The 18,989-nt window shown below is 42.6% G+C and overlaps 1 protein-coding gene across 5 annotated transcripts in view; it reads left to right on the top strand.

The window, feature by feature from the left end:
- Nucleotides 1-18,989, top strand: part of NPRL3 (NPR3 like, GATOR1 complex subunit) — a gene marked incomplete at its 5' end in the record, with an annotated part of 45,286 nt that overhangs the window by 6,208 nt on the left and 20,089 nt on the right. For 2 of the 5 annotated variants that reach the window (XM_082006830.1, XM_082006827.1), the window contains 4 exons: nucleotides 4,326-4,455; nucleotides 7,801-7,875; nucleotides 10,746-10,899; nucleotides 11,727-11,808. In XM_082006830.1, coding sequence (XP_081862956.1) covers nucleotides 4,326-4,455; nucleotides 7,801-7,875; nucleotides 10,746-10,899; nucleotides 11,727-11,808 — 441 coding nt within the window. Of the gene's footprint in view, nucleotides 1-719; nucleotides 759-4,325; nucleotides 4,456-7,800; nucleotides 7,876-10,745; nucleotides 10,900-11,693; nucleotides 11,809-18,989 lie in introns of all 5 variants that reach the window. The other 3 variants (XM_082006829.1, XM_082006828.1, XM_082006831.1) reach the window with 3 other exon arrangements.

The following is an 18,989-nucleotide window of genomic DNA, read 5'->3' as shown; positions in this document are numbered from 1 at the left end:
TTACCTTAAAAACTTTTTCAGCCTACTCTTCCTAGGTTTCTGCCTACTGCCTGGGGCAGACCAAGCCAGAGAATGACTTCACGCCTGTGCTGTCAGTCTGGCCAGACTTGCACCTATTGCTTAGATCCCTGCGGGGAGCAGCAGCAGCTCTGTGTGCAAGGCCCGTTACGGAATCCTGGCTCTGCATGCAACAATAAATGCTTGGCACCCTCTAAGTCTCGTGGGTATGGAAGCAGCAGAACCGCTTGTGAAGAGCTGTGGGTCATTTGGGGCTGCACGGGATGTTCCTTTGGTGAAGACGTTAGTCATAGGCTAGAAAAGAAACTGAAGTTTAGAATTGGCTCTAAATCAGGCTGCAACCTCTTCTATTTTCTCTTAAGGTAAGCATGAATTAAAAAGTACGGTGTAAGTACAGGTCCATAAATGCAGCGTATCGTGGTAATACATTACAGCAGCCAGTGTTAGCGAGAGGACTGAAATGCCTTAGCCCGTTTTCCCTGTGTTGTCAATGTAAGCCTGCAATATATCACCGGAATTCACCTACAATTAACTTTTGACTCTTCTCAATAGTTATATTTCCTTTACAGGAGTTTGACTCTTAATAGTTCATCCTAGTTTTTAATATTATCTCTTTTTTTGTTTTGTTTTGTATTTTGTGTACTTGCCTCGTTATTTTCTTTTTGTTGTGTTTTGTTTTTATGGCCATGTTCCCATTTCAGAGACCAATGTCCTCTAACTGATGAGCAATTGGTTTCGGGGTAAGACCAAACATTCTAAACAATCACCTTTGTCTAGAATGGCTTTCTTTTCTCACCATCCTTTTAATTGTGCTTTGTTTCTGGTTTCTATTTTACACCGAATGATGAGATAATTATATGCTAAATCACAATGTCTGTGGGAAATGTATTGCTAAAGGTTTATGCTAGGATAATTACCAAGGTCCTACTAACATTTCTGTGCTTCCTGTAGGGTGTCCAGAATGGACGTGGTACTGTCCCCATTTCTTTGTGAATTGAGAAAAGTTGTGATCCTCCAAGAATGCAACAAGTCTAGCTTTGGCATTGTAGTTATTCCAGCAAGGAACCCTGAAACAAATTGCTTTCTGATGAGCAATGACTTAAAAGTACAGATCAGTGAGTAAACTATTTAATCCCACAGTAATTATGGAGAGCTCTTCTCGGGACCTGGTTTAGAGCAGCTGCTCTGGTTGCTCGTTCTTGGTGCCCCACTAAGCTAAACTGGATGACTGCGTTATAGACCCTTTTTGAATGCGTGGAGGGCAGAGTGCTTATGTCTGCCCGGGGGCCCAAAAGTACTAAACTGCATCTCTAGTCCCCAGTTAACATTAAGATTATCCCCTAGATACTCAGCTCCCATTCTAAATTACTTCAAAGAAGAATTCTTTATAAAAACCTTGCTTTGAATTCCTGTGGCATATAAGAAGTTACTATCTGTTCTTGGGAAACAAATGAATTTGTGTTTGAGATTCTTTCCTCCTCCTTCTCCATGTGCTAAAGCAACTGTTGTTTCAGCTGGGTTTCCAGAGGAGCTGCTGGTGACAGCAGTCGATCTGCACTAGTGTGGTTTGTATCGTACTGCTGGTTTTCTGCTCTTGCTGCTGTGTTGACCTTGTGATAGGAGCAGTAGGATATTTTGGGCAAATCAAAGCTTTTTTTTTTTTGTATTTAGTTTCTGATTGCTGAATTCCTTAGTATAGGAGAGGTTTGCTTCCCTCTGGAAATCACAATCCTCAGACTCATCTCATAAAAGCAGAAGGGACTGTTGCTGCCTGACTCTGAAACCTAATCTGCTTCTAACAAACTCTTGGGCTCAGAGGAGTCAGTATTTTTAGGTCATCTTAATACACCCCAGAGATTAGAAAATCAGTATTAAAAATGTTACTGAATTGAAATGATGGGAATAACGTATCTGCTGTCCCTCAACCTCCCTATCATCCCGAGCCCTAAGAAATGTGTAAATTATGTAGACCATTGGGGGCAAAACCCTCAAACCAGCCAAACCAATGAATCTAGGCTGTCAGACAAGGAGGATGGAGCTGGAGCCTAGGTTACTCTTGGGAGAGCCTGCAGTGATACCAGGTGTCTGTACCCATCAGGGAGCACCCGTAACCCATCACAGGGTTATCCTTCCTGAGTGTGTCATCTGGCTGCAGGTGCTGAAAGAGAAGCCTCTGCTAGTGAGAAGATATGGAGGACTTCACAAAATCAACCGTTTAATCCCCTCCTCCTCCCCACAGAGGCAGACAGGGCTTGTCGGTGTCATGAGCTCTCCTGGGGAAGTGCTGAACTGTTGCGTTCGGCACCACAGTTATCTGTTAAAAGATCTGCTGGTGTAATTTCTTGTAAAAGTCAAATCTTAACGGGGCGAAAGTCATCGTAATGATCAGTTTTCCAGCTCCCAAGATATCCTTTGCCAAGGCTGGGGGAGGGAAGAGTAACTCATTTCTTGCCAGCAAGCAGGCGTTTTCTAATTTGCCTCCTTCTCCCTCCGCTCCCCAAAACATATGCTCATTTTGGATCCATTGCTATTACACTCTGGCTCCATGATGAGCCTGTTAACACAGCTGAAGGGGGCACATAGAGGGGGAAAAGCTCACTGCTGCTATGGTGACTTTTTTTTCCTGTTTTGAATGTGATCTCCAAGGACTGTCAGTCCAAGCCCTGTTTGAGGACGCTTTGCCCTTTCTTGAAGAACTCCGTGTGTTGTGCAGCATGGTGCAGTGCGTGGGCTCGGTGGCCCCACGAGTCTCTGGCTACTTTCCCCATCTCTCTGCTGGCCCTTAGCTGAGCAGAGTGGCCAGGGATTTGGAAGTTTGTACAGAGCTGCTCCTTCCACGAGCCAGATGTAAGCAGTGTGCTGTGGCTAGGATGTCCTGTTTGTACAAACACCAGGGGCTCTGGCAGCTTGGAATGCCCCTCTGTTTTCCTTCATCTTCAGTATATGTAGGTCTAATAAAAGAAATGCCCTTTGGGTCATATGCAAATGGATACACACAAAAGACCTGGCTGTGTGCATTTGTCTTAATTTCTGAAGTGCTCCATAACTCGCTCAGAGTGAGCCAGGAATATGGTACATTAATTCCTTCTCTGGGCATTGAGGGCTCACTTGTGGCCCAGAGATAAGGCGAGTGCAGCACACACCCATGCCTGCCCTTTTCTCTGAGTGATACTGGGTTATCTGGGATACCTGCCTGGTGGAGGGGGATGGTCTGACATAGGCACACTTCCCTCAATGTAAAGAAAGAAAATGAAATAAAGACTTCCATTCTTAAAAAAAACTGGTTTGAAATTCATTTGGTGAAATAGGAGCCTCTGAGAAATCAGATGAGGAAAGAACTTGCTAATATCGAACCTTGCGCTGCTCCCATTCTAGAACCGCAAGTTCCCTGCAGCAGCTGAGGTTCTTTTCCCTGTGGATTTGAGCTCCACTGTCTCAGGGGACACCCTGAGTGTTTGTAGAGACCACACCAATGTTGCAAGGTCATCGGAAAGAGTGGTTGCAGAATTCCTCCCTTGTCACACTGGATTCTTACCTGTTTTTGCAGTGCTAGCTGTATTTTACGGGGCAGACTCCTTGTAGATACTTGCCCTCCTGTCTCGCAGCTGCCTTCTTCCCACCACCAACCCAGAGCAATCCAGTGACACCATGGTCGGTGTTGGGAAGAGCCTGCCCTGTCACAAATTTGGCTCAGTTTAGTTTATCGAATGAGGAAAGCCCAGGTGAGGCCAGGCAGCTCTCAGAAGGGTGCAGGTGGTCTGTTGACCACAGGTTGAGTCTGTTAAGTGAGTTACTTTCCATCTCACTGATGAGATTTGGGAAAGGAGGGACAAGCGTTGGATGTATGTTTCTTGTAATTGAATCGGCTCTTTCTTGCCTTCCCCTCTGCCATACTGGGTGGCTTAAAGATCTCTGTTGTGCTTGAGTGACAGGCTGCCTTGGTATGTAGCTGCTTAGTAAGTTCATTAACCTGTAGCTAAATCCAGGCAATGGCTAACTCAAGCTGTTTTTATATTTAAGCAAACTGCATCTAATCTTTCCAGTGTATTTTGCTGAGCATGTAATTAAATAAGCATGACCCTGCAGTCTTTGTCGTGAATGCTTCCTGTTTTATAATTGTGATGATCTGAGCGATGTAATTAAGGGGTTCTTAATTTTCCATAATTGGTGGTATTCCAGGTACAGCAATTTAGACACAACTTAAAATACTTTAAAAACTTACAAGTTAAATATATCTGTATTTGGAGGAATATTCTGGGGGTATGCTTTTTGAAAATTGTAATAACCTTCTGTTTCTGCTCTTCAAGGTTTTCAGATGTCATCCTGGCAACAATTTTGGCTACCAAGTCAGATATGTGTGGAAAAAAGTTTGAACTGAAGATTGATAATGTTCGCTTTGTTGGCCATCCCACGTTGCTTCAGCACGCCCTTGGGCAGGTACAGTATGAGGTCTGCTCTGGGGACCTGCCGCCTTTTCAAACTGCCTGGCTTAGTTAGGAAACATAATTCAGAATGTGCGCGCCGTTTTTACTTCCTGATGCTTAAAGCTGTCTGTTACTTACTTCCAGATGAATACAGTGAGTGGCAAACTGAGGGAGCGGTGTCAGTGATTCACAGAAACCCCCCTCTGGTTACTGTACAAGAGCAGTGTGGGTAAAGAGAAGTAATACTAAGCAGTCCAGCTCAAAAAGCTGTTTCTCACTGTGTTAGTTATTGCAAGTTAGCTTTTTAGCACCTCTAATTAGTATGGCAGTTAAAAAAATAAAAGCGCCACCTAAAACCTTCACAAATGCTAGAAGCCGCATCAGCCTTATTTGGCTTTTAACTCTTACTGGTGCTGAAGATGATTCACAAGGCTTGGTTGGAATAGCTAGGATGTTGAAAGAGGTCTAAAATTTTCTTGTGGACAAAGTCAGGCTGTTATTTGCATTGAGACCTTGCTCCATGGCCTGTGTTTTAGCTGCTTGGAATGAAAGCAGTTGCCACCTAGGCTATGGAGAAGGTCCTAGGAACCTAGGAAAGAATTAAATGCTTTTATGTGCCAAATATTCCCTCTTCCATTCCTTCTTCCTCATAGACTATTAGAATGAACTAGGCTTTGGTAATTTCTGAATCCAAGACTGATCTCTCTCACTGAACTGCTTTGGTCTCATTTTTCATCAAATTTACTCAGTCAGTTGTTCATTTTCTCAGGGAAAAAAATCAGCTTGCCAATTCTGTCATCCTTTCTATCTATAATTAGAGATGCAAACAGATTGTTGGCAACTGCTGCTTGATATTTAGAAGACCAGACTGCTTTAATCCAAGTGAGGAGCTGGCCTCAAGCATCAAGAGAGGCTAGCGTTCCACTTTCGAAACTCAGTCGTGAGTCTACAAGAAATGTGATGGAGGATCACCAAGACTCAGTCCAAATGTTTAAGCTGTTTTGGAAGACAGAATTCAAGTGTGCCCAAGCTGTGCAAGTGTGTGTAGGTCCTCCAGACAAGGCAGGTGATGAACAAGGCCCCAGGTCTGTACAGGGACCCCAGCCAGGAGCAAAAGGAGATAGGACCAAAGACAATGGCTGGAGGACAAGGCTGCAATGTGCTTGACAAGGGTCCATCCAGGAGACGAGCTGCCTATGCCGACGTAGGTCGAAGGTCCATCCAGGACGCAGGGCTGGAGAGAGGCACACCTCCACGCCCTGGGCTGAGCTTAAATGGGGCTCCAGGGCCGAGCTTAAAGAGGGCTCCTGGGTCATGGGCTAGGGTGTGTGTGGGGACCCCATTGGGGCTGGTCAGGGCCACTAAGACCTTTTGGTGCCCTCAGGACCCTGACAGCAGTGGCCTGTTCCCTCACAGTATCAGATTCCTTTATGTTGCTAATTTTGTCCAAAAGGCACAACTTCCTAAATGTGGTGCAAATGAGGTTGAAAATTTGTATTTGCATTTTTTCACCACATATTATTACATTTTCTCCACTTTCCAGTCAATTTTATGGAATGTCAGTGACATGGAATGTCTCTTCATTTTCAATTTGTCTAAATAAAATTGCATCTGAGTAAATAAGCCAAGTTATAAAGTTCTGTAAACACTTTTTTGTTACTTGTAGGATCTTCTTTTTGGGCGTGTCTTATCACCCCAGTAGGCACTCCAGAACTTTCTGGTGTCCAGAATCTTCTAGACACAGCAGCCATCCCTGCTAGTTCATTTGAGTCTAAATCTGGGACCCCTTCTGCAATTAGGAGGAAGCTAAATGGAGCTCCTTTCCCATAGAGCAAAGGCAGTGACCAGAGTAACCTGACAGTCTCTGATTTGGGTTTCTTCGGAGTTCATACTGCAGTAAATTAATCCATGGGGCAGTTCAGCAAACTCTTACTCAGATGACATTCAGGAGTTACAAGAGCAGGGATATTTAATCCTGTGTGCCAGACTGCCTTTTATGTAGCAATATTCTGAATTCTTCAAATTCCTTCAGCATTTTCTTTTCCAACTTAGCCTTTTCTTCTTTTTTTCTGGACAAGAGGTGATAGGAAATCTAGCCTGCATCCCAATTGATGTTAATGATGGTAGTTTCTTTGATTTTAAGGAAGGAACAGGATCAGTCTCTACACTCAGAAATGCGTTTGAGTCTTTCTTGAAGTTCACAAGACATCCTGGAACCTGTTACTCCAGGAGAATAAACAAACACAGTAAATTGGCTTTACCACCCTCCCATCACTGCCTTTTTGATAGAACTTCACTTACACTTTAGAAAAAAACAAAAATATGTATTACGTCTTTTAGTTTCTCTAATTTTTAAGACTACCGAGTGAAAGCACTCAGACTTTGGAGTTCGCTGCTGCGCAGTCTGTTGCTGATGCTTGGGATCTGCCAGGAAGGGTGGATGCAGCTCTGCTGTTGCCATCTTCTCCGCATTTGCCCCGTCTCAGACGCTGCATTACCTACATATGCACATACGGTGGCTACTAAATATGAGGTTAGCTGGGTGTTTGCTTGGCAGGTTATAGCTGTTTTCACTTGGGGGTGGATTGGGTGTTCAGCAGGGAGCTTTGGGGGTGGCAGGAATGTCCTCTGGATTTTGTGCTCCATCTTGTGGCGACGCTTGCTCGATTCAGAGTTGGTTAGTCTGGGATGTGCAAATTCAACTTGCTTGTCTTGGCTTCCACTGTTCCTCCTCACCAGAAAGTCTGTACCTGAGTTAGGGATGAAGTCTTCTGTTGCAGAAAGAAGGGTGGCGGCTGGAGAATGTGTTTGAAATCCTGCAGGAAGGGAAAATCAAACCTTTTATTTTAGTACTGCAGTTCTAGAGCATATTCTTTCTGATAAAAGCAACAACTTGTAACATCATGCAATCCAGATGAGGATTTTGGGAAGGAAAAGGTGTGGCCTGGGATGAGAAATCTATGGACTTCTCTTCAGTTAACAATCTATTTGACAATCGTGATAAGGAGTTTAAACCTAGGGTCCCTAATGATGCTAAAATGCAATAGTAAAGACACCTAGTAAGACCTTAACTGATACTCATTTCCATGGTCACGACCAAAATGCTTTGGTTTAAGTCTTCATAGCTTCTCAGAAAAGGCACTGTTCTAGAGTAACTGTGGCACTTTAACAAAAAAACCCAAAATTATAGTTTTATTTTTTACAAGTCAGACTTGTTGATGTAATTTGATTTGTCCGCTCTCTTTTCTCAGCAAACTTGTTACTTGACTGTTAGGCTTTTTTTTATTTTTCTTTTCCCCTTTGTTACTGGATACAACTAACACTAGACTACGCGATTTTTTTAAAAAATATTTTTCAGGTATCCAAAACTGATCCCTCACCAAAGAGAGAGATGCCCACTATGATTCTCTTCAACGTGGTGTTTGCACTAAGGGTAAGGACTGCCTTCATTGCATCTGACAGTGAGATATGCTTTGGATGTATAAGAAAATGCAGTAGGCTCACATTCCAGTAATCTCTTGTAAAATGTTCGGTGCCTGATTTCACTGGGATATTTTAATTTGAAACAACAAACCTAAACAATGTAGAATATAACACTAACAAGTGGGAAGGTTTTCCAGCCCAGTGGAAAACAAGTACACCTCTTCTAGGACATTTTCTAGAGTTTTTGGTTTTAAATATGTCGAGTGTAAAGGCATGCAAGAAACCACTTTGCAAAATAAATATGAACCCAGCTGCAAGTCCTATATATGTCTTGTCTTCTGCTGTTGGTGAGCTGGTAATTTGCTGTGATTTTTCTTGACCCTGCAATTGAGGCTTGTCCAACTGAGCTCTGCAAGAAGGCAGCCTGGGTCTGACTGTCCTGTGTGTCAGATGCCACGCTCTGTACGTGACTGCTCTGTTGCTGCCCGGGATAGGACCAAGTCCATACAGCCACACTGCCCGAGCCCTTGTGACTCCATGCAGCTTGGACCATGGTGGTCGGTTCTGCTCCGGAAGCAGAGGCAGCGTGGACAGCAGCTCATGCTTGGCCAGCCCTAAGAGTCAGGTCCCCACCATAGCCTCAATCAACTCAAGCTTGCTCAGTGCAGAGTCATTCAGAAACCTACTCTGGCTCAGCACAGCACTGTTTTTTGAGGCCTTACTCATGCTGTATGATAGAGAGACATGTGCCTTTGCCCGGTGCCTCCAGGCTTTTTTTATAATTAAATGCACAGTGTTTGAAAGCTGCCTCCTCTTAGCAGTGAGATCATTGTAAAGGGAGAGTGCTGGGGAGCAGCGGCTGTAGTGTTCTAAATGAGAAGAAGGTAAAAGTGAAGAATAAGTAGGTTTTGAAGCTCAGCAAGAACCAGGAGGAAATAGTAGTTTTCGCTTGGAATTTTTTTTCAGGCCTACTCTGTTGACTAGATGTTGGTATCTTTGCTGAGGGGTCCTGGCTTGGCTAATTAGGTGGTGTAAAACCGTAGAAATTTCATTATGTTTGAGCGTTATTTGATTTCTGAGCTCTGGGTTTCTTTTCCCAGCCCACAGGTTGTATCTGTGGAGCCATCACATTCTTTTTGTGGCATGTACACATATGAAGAAACACTGTAAAAATAAAAGAGGGAGTTGGAATAGCTGTCTGTGGAAATAGTTGATTTTTGCTGGAGTGGATATAATGTCATGATTCAAAAGCCTCCATCTCCCTGCTTGTGAAGTGACCTTTTTTTTTTCCTTTTAGCACTAGTACTTTTCTTACTGCTGGCTTCCCAGTGGTGACTTAACACGGACGTGGCCACAGTCTGGACAGCTTGTCCTCAGTTGAAGAGCAAGGTTTCACACGAGATGGTTATCCCAGCAATCAGTCTGAATCAAGCAAGAAATCGTTCACTGAGTTCTGCTGGGTATCTAGTGTTCTTGTGCTTTGGGACGTTCTTAGGTCAGGAAGTGCTGAATTTGCAATACAAGAGTTGATTTTAGATTTCACACATTAAGAGACATTAACTTCAAGAACTTTGTTGTTTTGGTGTATTGCTAAAGCACCATGCTTCAGTGGTAGGTAAGCATGTGTACATGCACATGCAAACACAAATGTTCATGCGCATTGAGTCATGTGGAATCAGAAGTGTTGAAACCAAAGCTCCTTCATTCACAATATTTTTCTGGAATCTAATTTCTAGTGGTCCTCCTAGGAAAACTTGCTTTTTTGGCATTTTGACACTGTGATGATACTGATGTAATTGTGTGTGTAATGCAGCGCTAAATCATATTTGCCAAATGAGACACTCTTAGTTCATAGAGAGCTGTCTAGTTTCTGGAAAGTGCTGTGCAAGAAGCAAGTGGAAATTTTTTCCTAGCATGGTGTAGTGCACTGCAGAAGGTGGGTGGAGGCGTTCTGAGATAAAGATGAAGGTCCATCTGCAGTGGGCAGACAGAGCAGGCAAAGTCCCAAATGCTATAATCAGCACTGATCCTGCTGTGTTGAAGCTTCAGGGTTACCAACGTGTCGTGACTCAGCAAGAACAGTGGAATCCAAAAATGATGATTCATGGCTTGCTAGTTTACATGCCAAGTTATCGCTTGCTAGAACTGTAAATTCCTTTAAATGTCTTAACAAACATGAAGCAGCTGCTTACTCAGACTGGAGCCACCACGTCCCCCCCTTGTCAGCTGGACTTACACGATAGATTTTTCCAGCACTTTCATTCTGGGACTCGCACAAATGCAGTGTTAGTAATAAGCCATATTTGTGAAATGTTCAGGAGCGTAAATCCAAATTCATTCTGGTTTGGGATCAAATTGTTGATCACGTCCTGGTAATTCTTACTGGGTTACTGTCTTGTCAGTGTGCAAGACAATCATCAGTATAGCAACATGGAGTGGATGGGCTGTGTTAAAGGCACTGCAGTCCTTGTCCTACCGGTGAATTTAATCTGAACATCGTGATATCCTGACTTCTCAAATAGCTTGACATTTTCTTTTCTCACTGTGTGAAATTGAGTTCTTTGGTCTCTCTGCTAGCAGAACGCTCATTAACAACTGGAAAAATTAAATCAGATAGGAGTATCATGCTCCAGGTGCTGTGTTCATTTGATGCACATAGACAAGCTTAGAAATCCCCGAGATGTCTTTTTACCTTTGGACGTCTCCAAGCTTCTGCTTTGTTGCTCCTAGAGAAAATTCCTTTCTTTTGCCAGTTGCCAAAGAGGCTGACTTTTGATATCTGTTAAAGATAATAATTTTGACTAGTTATCCATCCCTGTAGTTCCATATATGTGATTGTGACTGAATGAACGACCTGTTTCTCTCCTGTGTTGCCTGTAGGCCAATGCAGATCCATCCGTGATAAACTGCTTACACAACCTCTCCCGCAGAATTGCCATAGTCTTGCAGCACGAGGAGCGCCGCTGCCAATACCTGACCAGGGAGGCCAAGTTGATCTTGGCTATTCAGGACGAAGTGTCTGCCATGTCAGAAAGTGAGTGCTGAGCTTAGCTTTGTGCAGGAATATGTTTGTCCAGGAGCACTTTTCTGAAAGTGCTGATTGTGCCTTCTTACTTCTTTTGTGGCTGGGATCAGTATGAACAAGTTTTGGTGCTCTTTAGCATTCTGACAGCTTTTGACTGTGTTTTGCCTCATCCACCATCACTATCCCTATGCAGAGATGTTAGCTTTAGAAGTGAAGTAGCTTGTTTGCTTTCCTTGCCAGCTCAGTTCAGTGTGATCGCTGGAGAATGTGCACTGAACCATCAAATTTGGATCTGCCTGTCAGGCTGAGATGGAAGAACTCGTATGTAGCCTGCTTCATCCAACCTAGAGCAATGTTTCCCATGCTTTAATGCTGTGTGCTGAGTCATCAGACTTCTTGTGTGGAAACTTTACTCTTGCATGTTGTTACCATGGCTAGTAAATAGTTACAGAGCATTTTTATAGACCGTAGTTCAGAGCAATTTACTATAATAATGTGCACTATTTAAGGTGAACTCTACCTGACAGTGATGCATCATCTTGCTGCAAGCATTAAAAATTAAAACGAACATGTATAAAAACAAAAACACTTAAAATCATCACTTGTCAAATTCACAGTTACATGTGCTTAACTGAGGTTGAGGTTTAGGAGAAGTTGGCAATAATTCACTATTATTATTTTAACATCTAGTTACTGTAAAAGCTTTGAAAGATAATTGTAGATAAAAAGATATGGATTCTGTCCCTAAGATACTGGTTGATACCTAGGGGGGGAAGAGGAAACTCTCTTTGCTTTGAAATCAGTTGTTTGTTTTCTTGTTTTGAAATTTTCCATAGCCACAGAGGGGCCACAGTCACCTTTTCATCACATCCTACCCAAATGCAAACTGGCCAGAGATCTCAAAGAGACATATGACAGGTAAGTGGGATTTTCTTCATGGCTTATAGTATGCTGCTTCTCACTGAAACCTCTTGGCCTTGTTCCTTAGGGTATTATCCACCTTTTCATGCTGTTGACTCATTGGCATTTGGGTTTTAGACCAGGTGGAGCAATGTGAAGGCTAGCTCTCAGGTGAAATCTTTGCAGAATTGCTATCCTAATCATTACCTTCGTCTCCTTTTGGATAGGTTCTTAAAAGTTGGTGATGTCTGTCACAGCTTTAAGAATTATTATTTTCTTCTTTAGCACAGAGGCACATAATGACAAGTGAATTGTAGAATTGAGAAGTTTCATAATACGAATATTGTTTCACTGTAGAAGTGCTCTAAACCTGCAGCTAAGAGAAAAATGCTGCATCTAGCCCCGATGGCAAGTCAGATACTGCCCTGACTTCATTTGGTTACACTGTGCGTGTCTGGACAGTGAATTTGGATTATGTGGTGAGACTTTCAGCAGAATGGAAAGTGTAACATGATGTTTCTTGACTGGATTAAAAGTTCTGGCAAGGATTTCAAAGGAGTGTGGAGTTAGTGTTGAATTTCAGCAGGAGCCAGCACCAACCTCCTCCAGCTTACTTCTGCTCTGACAGCCTGTCGGTGCTGACTCCTTGTGCAGAGCAGACACCTCCATTCAGGATATGCACTTGGTGAAGGACCTTGACAAAGGAGCACAGAAGGTTTTGCTGGGGAGGAAGATGATGTGCCCCTTGATTAGGGTGTTTGTCAGGGCTTGGGAGAACTACTCTGGAGTTCCTTGATTGACTGGAGAGCACATTGTATGGTATGAGACAAACCCTTTAGCCTCCCTAGATTGCGGTTCCCCTTGTACAGAGGGAATAATTGCAAAGGCCCAAAAGGTAAGATGCTGAAAGCCTAAATACTGTAATGATTACAAAAGCACATTAGAAAACTTCTAGTAAGCTGTTCTTTGTTATGTTCAAGAGCTGTGAATTTCAGCCTGTTTGGAAGGAATGTTATATACATTCAACTCTCAATACAGCTCTCACAAAATCGGTACTAAGTTTTAAAATAAGGCACTTTCTATGTAGCCTGTAATTCTAATATTAAACTTCACCTGCTACTTTTCTCTGTTCCTCTAGGGCTATTTATTTGTGACTGGGCAAACCCTGATCTTGTTTCCAAGCATTTTAGTGACACAGTGACATCTTGTGGCACTTAGCTGTGGCTGGAGGAACATACAGCCCAAGCTCATGGAATATGCTAATACAACCATGAAATAAGGAGGAAGAGACAGACCACGGAGAAACACACGTTGGTGCTGCCCCCGAGATGTAAAATAAGGCCAAACAACCCTCGTTTAGGCATTGTGAGTCAGGGAGAAGTGGTGCAAGTTATATTTGGACACTTGTACATGACATTGTCGTAAGCAAATGTAAGAAATAAGGTGTTGGGAAAAATATAAAATGTCTGTGCATTTGATTGGAAGCTCTACTTGAAGACTAGTTAATAGTGGTGTTGGCTGGCTGGGTAATAAGGTGGTGTTCTGCAGGATTTTTCCATTAATGCTTCATAGGAGAGAAGAGGAAATATGCTTATTACACCTGCAGTCAGATCAGGCGAGAGGGGCTGCAATACCTTGCCGAGCAGGTGTAGAATTTTTTTTTTTTTTTTTTTTTTTGTCAGGTAGAAGAAATGGTCTGGAAATAGGATTTGTATTCTGCAACTCCAAGACAAAGAATTCTGAGTGCCAACAGCTCTGGAGTGGAGACTGTGTGGTCTTTTCTGAAATGAGGGTCAGCCACAAGGGACCTAGGGTTGCAGAAACAGCAAATAGTTAAGAAGGAATAAAATAAAAGTCTTGTCTCTTAAGATGGGAACCAGTCCTGCTCAGGATTGTAAATCCCCCCTCTGCCCCCAGCTGAATACTGTTTCCAGTTTTGGGAACCACATTTCAAGAAGGATTTGGGCCACCTAGAGAGTGTGGAGGAGTGAGAGTGACCTAAGAGGAAAGATGGAAAGATTTGGTCTGTGTCTTTGAGAGGAGAAAAGACTGCTGGGAACTGTAAATCTTTAAATGCATGCGGTGGCAATGTGCTGGTTTAAATGTAAGGGGATATCTGGCATAGCCTTTGGCATAGGGAACAGCATAGTTAGGTGGAGAGAGTACTTTGAATTGCAGGTGGAAACCCAGCCCTCCACTTGACATTTGCTCAAGCCAGCATTTCCCAGTGTCTGCTGATTTCTGCAATTCCAGTCGAAGGCCTCTTGAATTGTCACGGTTGCTCCAGAGGTGCTGTCTAGCCCTTGGTTTCCTGTAGATGGTGCTGAGGTATTTCAGGCAAGACCAAACATGTCCCTTAGCAAGTTGGTTTGTACAAAAGCATGAATCTTTCTGTAGCTCAAGATGTCCCTTGTGTTTTGAATGAAATGCCTGTATTCTATAAGGCAGGAATCATTAGCCAGGTCATCTTGACTGTAACACTATTGCTGCTATAGTAATGGAGTATTATTAAACTGACAGTTCTGAGGTAATCAACATCTAGTTCCTGGGACCTTTTTTGACTCTAATGGGGGAAAACCAGAATGTTTCTTTCCCATTAGTTCAGAATATAGATTTAGGAGTCTTCATTTATCTTGTCCCCAAACTCCAGCAGTGGTGCGGAACAAAAAGCAATGGCTTCAGGACCAAGAAACTCCAGTTGCTGGTGCCTCCAGCGCTGACAAATTCACCAGTGTCACAATGGGTGTCTCTTTTAATCCAGTGTTCAATTTAGGGAATTAAGACAGCTTTCACCAAGTTTTATCTGCAACTGCCGATATTATGTTAGGTTGATACTAGCTAACTGCCTGTCTGTTTTTAGCAAACTTCCCTTAGCTTTATATTGGAATAACAGTGAAAGTATGGGGAGGTTTTGGAGGAGGATTGAATTGTTTGATTCTTCTCTGTAATACACAAAGAGCCCTTATACATTTTTAGCCTAATGGGATTTGAACTGACTGGTTGATCAGCAGCTCAGGGAAAAGTGGAATAATTATACGAGATTTAATGAATTATTAGAATTATTATGTGGTTTTACCGTAAAATATAAGCCAACTACAGTTGCTTGATCAAAGGATGGTCTGTGTCCTTTACAAGGAAATGTGAAACCATTTCAAAGCTCTAAGTAGTCACAATCTCTAGCAAAAATAAACAAACTCCAAAGCTACAAGCTCACCTCTACCAGACTAGAAAACGTATTATTAATTTCGGATATAAATAGGATAGACATAAAATGAGGTGTGTATATGTAAAAATTCGTAACGGTCTTATAAAATATGAAGTGGGATTGTCTTTGTTTTGCAAATAGTTATTGGGGAAAAAAAAAAAGCCTGCAATTCTGTGGGATATTGGCCAACTTTTGGGTTCCCCTTTGGGGGCAGTGGTTCACAATCGCTGTTCAGGGCAGAGCAGAAGAATGGAGCAAAAGAGCGGTGATATTCCCAAAAATGTTCCCCAGCTTCCTGCAGCCCTGGAGGTGGTTTCTGTATATTCAACAGCCTTCAGCTAATCTCACTTCCCGGAATTAGTCCACGATCCTGCGAGCCAGAGTAAATATTGAACAACCACAGCATCCTCTGATAAGGAGGTCCATGGCTTAACTAGTTTCTGTGTTTCTTTCTATTTCTTTTGAACTTTGCTCCTTCTAGTATCATGAGATGTCTCGTAGGGCTTACGATGGGGAGACGTTAAACAGCTTTTTCCTATTTACTTCTCCCTGTCTCAGTTTTAGACTATGATATCCCCTCTCAGTATCCTAATCCCTCACCATGTATCGCTCAGTATTGCTCATCATGTCTTATCTAACTATAGCCTTTTTTTAAAAAAGTGTTGAAACTAAGTTTTCATGGGATAAAATGGAATGTCTTTGAGGGTTTAATAGCCAGTTAGAGTACGGGGAATGAAGCTATTTTTGCCCAGTTACTCTTGAAGTCTGTGGGAAAAAGGAAAAGTTGCAGCAAGGGCTCTGGATACCAGTTAACTGGTAGAACAGCGGATGAAATTCAGTGTAGACAGATGTAAAGTAATGCATGTAAGGCCAAACAACACTTACATAGCACGTAACTGCTCTGAAAAGAGCTTTTGGAATTACAGCAGATAGTTCAGTGAAAACGTCAACTCAGTTGAAAAGCCCAGGGTGCAGTAAGACTGCAAAAAATCCCCATAAAATGTGAAGAGTAGTTAGGAAAGGAGCAAAGAACAAATGAGAGCCTTCTGTAAATTCCTGGTGTACCTACTGCACCTTTGAATCTTTGTGCAATTCTAGATTTCCTATCGGGGCTACTTAAACTGTGTCCCTGAGGTTCGTGGCGTGCAATGCAGCCGATGCAGTGTTCTTACCTTCCCACAGTCCTGTGTCTTCCCGGACTCTTTGCTCCACAGTTTTAGTCGGTTAAGAGGGATAAAGTAGAATTGGAGCTAGATGACTCCCTGATGTGACTTTGAAAACTTTTCTTGCTGTTCTCTTCTGTTGCTGGTGTTTGCTGTTCTGTTTCTGCCCCTAAAAGAAGGTGGCTTCTGGGTCTGCTGGTCCCCAGCCAAAATGCTTGGGGCCAGCTCATGGAGATTTGTGAGGCTCACAATAAAAAGCTTTCTAAATAGATGACTTCATGGGGAATCTGTAAAAATGAAGGCAAATGTGGATCTGAACTTCACTTTCTGTGATTTGACTATACTTCATATTGCATGAATCTTTGTCTATATATTAGTGAAATTAAATTTAATTCTGGCTGGCTAAGGGCAGTTGCGTATGTTGCTGCTGAAAGATGTAGCTTACTCCTTGTCAAATTATTAGAGACTGAAATTATTTTCTATCCAAGGAGGGGCAGGTGAAGGGAGAAATCATGTACGTAAAGCTATAATGAAGGCTTGAAATTGTACAGTTGAATGCAAATGTAGAAGAATGAAATTAAGATCCAGATCAGAACTGAAAATCTGGTTTTCTTCTTGTCCTTAATTCTAGGCTCTTGTTGTATAGTGCACTGTAGGCAAAATTATGCTGTGGAGAGAGTAATTATGTAATTAAAGCTTCTGCCTTGGTGCATTTGGACCAACGAATGAAAGGAACCAACTGTATTTTTTTTCTGTTTCGTGGATGTTAAACTATGAAAGGGAAATATCCCTGCAAGTGTTTCATGTTCTCATGTTATCTTTGCTTCTTTTAGATAACTTGTTTAAACAACCCCAGTAGCTTTCAGGGAGTCTCTTAACTCGCTTGTCCCATTCATTTATTGTCATGTTTTCTCTCGTATTTGGCCTGGTCGATAGTGTGGATAACTACTGCTTCAGGGTGCCCTTTACCTTGACGCATTTTGAGAGAATCCAGCTTTATCTGTCAGTTGGTGTGTGTCTGGTGGGCTAAGCAGTGTTACTGGAGTTGCAGCATTTAACGCAAGAAAAACGGAGGTGTTTGCTGTGCTTTGCATGTTCCTTCAAGGCTTGGAGTCGTGATCAGATGTGAGGTGATAGTGGCAGAGGGACAGTGGATTCATCCTTTCAGATCCTTTTAAAAAAAAGGCAAACATATACAGTATCTGCTCTATTTTCAACTTGAAAAATCGCTATTTTTCAGAGGTCACTGCAAGATTGGAGGACAAACCCATGGCCTCTGCTTTTGAAAAGCATTGTCTGCAGTGAGATTTTCCCTAATGAGTCTGATCATGCACGAGGCAGGACGGGATCGTGTTTGCTCTCTCACCGCTCTGTTGTGGTTTGGTGAATAGTTATACCAGCAGCCAAAGCTTCCCAATGTTTTTGATTTAAAGCTGAATTTTCAGGTCTCTCTAAACCCTATATACAACCAGATGAACTTGAAAAAGAGCATGTTAGTTTGTGGCCTACAATTGAATGCTAGGTATAAATGTTTAATCACCACATAAAGAGTTTCCAAGACATGTATTTGCTCCCAGCCTGTTCCTGGCGTGTTTTAAAATCTGTTTTGTGTAGAGGGGAAATTCATGGGCGTTATAGACACAAAAGTCGTATTGCGAGTCTCAACACACTTGAATTCAAAATTCAGATTGGAATTTTCAGAGTGCAAACTTTGACATTTTATTTTAGGCCCCAAAAAATTCTTTTGGAACAAAGTTTAAAATCAAAGGACATATCGAGAAATTCAGCTCTCCAGTGTAGACATGATTAGCTGTTGCTTAAGATTGATTTGCAAGTTCATATGTGTTCCTAACTGAGCATACATGAAGGGGATGCAGCGGGCCTTGCCTCTTCCTCCGTGCTCAGTCCCACTGCCTCTGGCAAAGCTGTTCCCAGCCGGCATTTCCAGCCTGTGGGCTGGGCAGCGCTGTGAAGGTTTGCAAGGTGCTGCTAACTTAGCTCCTTATGGTCTCTTTACCCATTTTTAAGTAAATATAGTTGCCTAACTAGGTATATTTCATCTGTTGTCTGGATTTACAGACCTCTGTAAAACTACCTGAATGACATTCATCGCTCTAATCTCCCAGCTTTCTGGGTTTTTTCAGTGAAAGAGGCTTATAGTTGCTTTCAGGCTGAACATGAGGGTCAGACTTTATTGTCATTCCTGAGATGTCCATCATTTCCACTCCAGTCCTGTTGTCTGAAGTCAGCTTAAAGGCTTAGCTTAGTCCCTGTGGTTTCCTAGAATGAAGAGACCATTTAACAAGCGCGTTTGTGATTTCATGTTGCAAACAGGACCAGGTTAGTGAGAAACAAACAACTAAGCGGAAATGGAGGAGTCCATTATTGCGGAAATGTGCTGTGCGTAACAGCCCTTGCCCAGTACAGACATCTTTTCTTTTTGCTTGGGGAGGAAGATAGAAATTGGAGGTAAAAACATAGTGTCCAATTAATCTTTGCCCTTTAGCAGCTCTGGCCTAGAGAATTTTCCAGTGCCTTGCAGTATATCTTCAAGAAACTCTTTTAACTTGAGATACTGCTGCAATGTTAAGAGAAAAGGGAGCGTAAGATCAGTGGGGTGAAGTCTTTCAAATCCCCCCAAAGCCTCGTAGGGGTGATGCTCTCTAAGTACAAGTTACAGTAGCCCTTGCAGCTAGGAATCAGCTGGTCCTCGGCCAGCACGCGGATAGACAGGCTACGTTCAGTCTTTTCTTGTCCTGATGTGATTCCTGTGCAGGGATGAACCTGGACCACTGTTTTCATTTGTTATACATGGTAAATGCTGTATATAT

This window comes from Phaethon aethereus, assembly GCF_964289735.1.
Source record: "Phaethon aethereus genome assembly, chromosome: 15".
NCBI classification, from domain to species: domain Eukaryota; kingdom Metazoa; phylum Chordata; class Aves; order Phaethontiformes; family Phaethontidae; genus Phaethon; species Phaethon aethereus.
Note: the sequence above shows the minus strand (reverse complement) of the source record. Positions and strands in the feature narration are given on the sequence as shown.